This window comes from Octopus bimaculoides, chromosome 26 (genome assembly GCF_001194135.2).
Source record: "Octopus bimaculoides isolate UCB-OBI-ISO-001 chromosome 26, ASM119413v2, whole genome shotgun sequence".
Classification (NCBI taxonomy): Eukaryota; Metazoa; Mollusca; class Cephalopoda; order Octopoda; family Octopodidae; genus Octopus; species Octopus bimaculoides.
In genome coordinates this window covers 20,123,964-20,128,398 of record NC_069006.1, presented here as the reverse complement: position 1 = coordinate 20,128,398, position 4,435 = coordinate 20,123,964, and the positions used below count along the sequence as shown (strand labels likewise).

The 4,435-nt window shown below is 34.6% G+C and overlaps 1 protein-coding gene across 1 annotated transcript in view; it reads left to right on the top strand.

Moving 5' to 3' along the window:
- Positions 1–4,435, top strand: part of LOC106868376 (ribosomal protein S6 kinase-related protein) — a 23,943-nt gene that overhangs the window by 14,083 nt on the left and 5,425 nt on the right. Inside the window, exons 11-14 of the mRNA XM_014913601.2 lie at positions 222–332; positions 815–916; positions 1,594–1,692; positions 2,939–3,010. Coding sequence (XP_014769087.1) covers positions 222–332; positions 815–916; positions 1,594–1,692; positions 2,939–2,992 — 366 coding nt within the window. The 3' untranslated portion in view covers positions 2,993–3,010. The remainder of the gene's footprint in view (positions 1–221; positions 333–814; positions 917–1,593; positions 1,693–2,938; positions 3,011–4,435) is intronic.

The window sequence follows — 4,435 nt, the reverse complement described above, 5'->3', positions numbered from 1 at the left end:
TTTCCTGTAAAAATAAATGCAAAAAAAAAAAACAAAAAAAAACAATCTCCTACAAACAGTTCATTTACCTGAGATCTGTCAACTGTGATTAGTGGTATTGTATTAGCAAAAGTAAAATGGAAATGTTTGAAAAATATGAAGGAAAAATATAAAAGATTAAGTATAATGAAATGCTGGTGGGTAATGTGGAATATTTATCTCTTATCTTCGTTTCATTCCAGTATCCCATTGATGGAGCAGTAAATCATTTTGAGATGGCACAGCATGTATTTGAATGTGAATATGAACTCCCAGAATACATCACTGAAAAATGTGCACATGTTGTTAGTCGGGTATGTTAAAAATATTTCAAATGATACGAGTTGGAATATTAAGTATTCACTAAATCAAACATATGTCAACAAGCAAGTTTGTTTTCGAAGCATTGAAACGTATTGTAGAACAAGTAGAAAGATAAATTTTATTTGATGCGTAAATACTGAACAGTATATATATAAATAAAATATATATATATATATAAATAAAATAAATATATACAAATTATTAAAAAAAGTACGCTACAGTACTTTTTCTACTTCACAGATTTTCTATTGCGAGGATTTTGGAACATAACACCTGCGATAGTCGAGGGATTACTGTACTATATATAGATTTCTATAATCTGGTGATACTCACAAAAAAGCTCCTTTAGTGGACCAGTCTACAAACCACATAATAAAGCAATACATAGGGGTGGAGTGTTTAGTCTTACGCAGTTGTACCCAGACAAATTAAAGATATTGGACTTTAATTATTCTAAATGTTTGTTTTGTAGTTGCTGACCAAATGCCACAACCGACGACTTACAGATTTATTTTCACTTCAGAATTTACCCTTCTTTAGGGGTATCAACTTTAAAGCTTTAATTGAAAAACAGGTGTGTTGCTAACAATTCTTCCATTCTTATTCTAAAATTCTTCGTGATGTTATAATCTATTTCCTGGATCTTTTCTCTTCCTAAATCTCTTTAGCTGCAAGAGATTTACTTCATTATGTATGACTACTTTCACTTTCACTTCTTTATACTCTTTCATTCCCTTCTATTTCTTTCCTCTCTCTCATCATTATCATCATCATTTTAATATCTTCTTTTCTGTGCTGGTGCCACGTAAAAAATCACCCAGCGCACTCTGTTAAGTGGTTGGCATTAGGAAGGGCTTCCAGCCATAGAAACCAAGCCAAAACAGACAACTGGAGCTTGGTGCAGCTCTCTAGCTTGCTAGCTCCAGTCAAACCATCCAACCCATGCCAGCATGAAAGACAGACGTTAAATGACAACGATGATGATGATGATGACTTTACAAACATCAATTTTAATACCAATCAATGCACTTTCAATGGATCTCCTTTGTTTTAGTTACATTTTTGGAGATATGTCCTGGGCTTTGAAATTGATACATAAAACCTTTCATTCTAACTTTGATGATGAGCGGTGGCAAGGTTTGTTCCGTGGTTGTGGACCATTTTAAATGTTGCTATCACTTCATTTTTATATAGTTAACCTTTTATTCAGTTTTTTTTTTAACATCCATTTTGAATATTTGTCTGTTGCAGATCTCTCTTCGGACTTTGGTAGTAGAGAACTTCTTTGATGTCCCTGCTGAAAGCGAAGAAAGCTACACCTACAATGAATCAACAAATGAATTCTCTGAAGTAAGTTGTTGTTATTGTTGTGTGTGTGTGTGTGGCATCCAATCAGCCTCTTGCATCCCACCACTGTTGAATATGGCACCCCGAGATACCTAAACTGCTCCACTTGTCTCAGTGATGTTCCACTAACATGCAGAGTGTACTGGGATGCCACTTGTGTCCACCAGAAAATTTTATTGTGACTGGATTTAGGAAATCAGTAAAGTATTCTATCTTCTTCCCAAGGATGCTCTTCTCCGTAGAGAGAAGAATCTCAGATCCACAGAACCTTGTAGAGGAGACAGACTGTATCTGGCCAATAACATTTGCCCTCCTCCACTGCTTCCTCTTCTTTACTCATAACACCAACCACTTTACTGTGTCTTCTGGGTTCCTTTTACATGACACCAGCTCTAGTGAGGTCGCCAAGTAAGGAAAAGGAAAAAGCCCCCTCGACTGAGTGGGAATGTATTTGGAAAGGAGAGGTGGCTTTATGCCTGGTGTTGAAGGCTAAAATATCATAGAGGGACAAGCAGAAGTATCTTGCTATAGAGTATTCTTCTAGTTTGCATCATATGAGGGTGGGTAGCAGTGGCATAACTGATAGGAGAGTGACTGCTCCTCCACCAAACACATTTTTCAAAATTGACACCTTTTCGACATTTCTTTTTTAACTCTTTTAGTGTCAGTAGTTGTAAGTTACACACATAATGACATGAATGTAGAATACAATTACGTATATCAGAACTAATGAAATATTTTGCGTAACATAAGAGAAATGACTTAAAAATCGTTTGGTGTGCTCGCTCCCACTAACTTCTTAACTGGCCATGCCTCTGATGTATCTATTTATGTTTGTATATGCGGTAATCCCTTGACTTTTGTGGGTGTTACATTCCAAAAACCCTTGCGATAGGTGAAAAATCTGCAAAGTAGAAACAGTACTGTACTATATATTTTTTTTTTATTACTTTTATAATTTATGTATATTTATTTTATTATAAATGCAAAACACCACCACAGAGGAATTGACGTAAGCTTAAATAATAAACTGCAATAGGTGAATCTGCAATATGGCAAGGAATTACTATATGTATGTCAGTAGCATAGCTAATAGAACAAAGGGAGCAACCATTCTGACAACTCTTTCGCTATTTGTATCAGTAAATGTCAGTTTCATACATAACAACGTTTTTTCATAAACCTTTGTGACCAATTAAGAAAAGATTATTATTATTATTATTATCATTCTCATTTTTCTATATTTCAGTTTGATGATTATGTTTGGCACCTTCCACCTGATGTAGTTCCTGTTTTTGTCTGATAGTGAAAACATTGTCAGGTATAGCTACGAATATTTACACTCTGTTTTAACTCTGTAATGCCCAGATATGAATGAACATCTCCTCATGCGCATTACTGTTAAGCTCTAAACCAAACAGCTCAGGGATTGTTTTAATGTTTCAATATTAATTCAAACTAGGAAAGATATTTTTTTTTTCTTATTCAACCTGATAGACACAGGCATGGCTGTTTGACAGGATGTTTTTGCCTCCCAAGCACATGGTTTCAGGTTCAGTCCCACTGTGTGGCACCTCAGGCAAGTGTCTTCTATAGCCTCAGGCCAACCAAAGCTTTGTGAGTAGATTTGGCTAACATAAGCTGAAAGAAGCCCGAATAGTAATGAGGATTAAGAAGAATAGTTTCTGGGGTTGGTTTATTTGACTAAACTCTTCAAGGTAGTATCCTAACATTGTTGCAGTACCCTGGCATGTTTACAGTACCTCAGCATCGCTGCTGTACCCTGGCATGGCTGCAGTACTCCAGCATGGTTGCAGTGCTCCAGCATGGCTGCAGTCTTATGATTGAAATGAATAAAAGATAAAAGACCTGATTTTTATCAAGTTCAGTATGAAGGGTAGATAGCAGTGATTTGTTAGGGAATATTTTATTGAATAAGTAGCATTTTATTACTTTTGATAATCCAAGAACTGTTAGTAGAAGGCATAGTGGGACTGAACCAAGGATCCTATGGTTGAGAAGCAAGCTTCTTACCCACTCAGCCACACATGCATCTATTTATTTCCTTTTCTTTTTTTTTTTTATATTTCAGTAATTTTTAAGTGTAAATTGACTAATTACATTTAGAACAAATTAGTTCCTTAAATCAGAAAACACCTTTTTCTCTTTTATTACTAAAGCAATGAGAAATCCATTTCCTAAATTTTCAAAATCTTCCATTTTTTTTTGTTTTTGTTTTTCCTAGTAAATTCTTTGTAGAGAAATAAAACCAAAACCAAAACCAAAAATTTTTTTTAGTTAAAGGATTCCTGTACAAATAATAATAATAATCTGGAAATCTTTAGAAAAACAACTCTTTTGAGAACAGGTTACACACACACACACATACATAAACACACATGCATATATGTATATACACACATGCATATATATGTATAATTGTTAAAGAGAACAACAAACGTTAAGGCAAGGCAAACATCTCAAGTCATATATATTATTATTATTGGAATGTTTGCCTTGCCTCAACGTTTGCTGTCCCCTTTAACAATTATATATCCGCTATATTGGAAAATCTGCAATGGCTCCATAACTACCGTCTCGGCTGTAACCTTGGAGCCCTAAATAATCCATTACAGCACGTACCTAGCATACCTAATCATTTAGATCACCTGTGAACTAAACCCCCATACTTTGTATGTGTGTATATATGTACATATATATATATATATATATATATATATATATA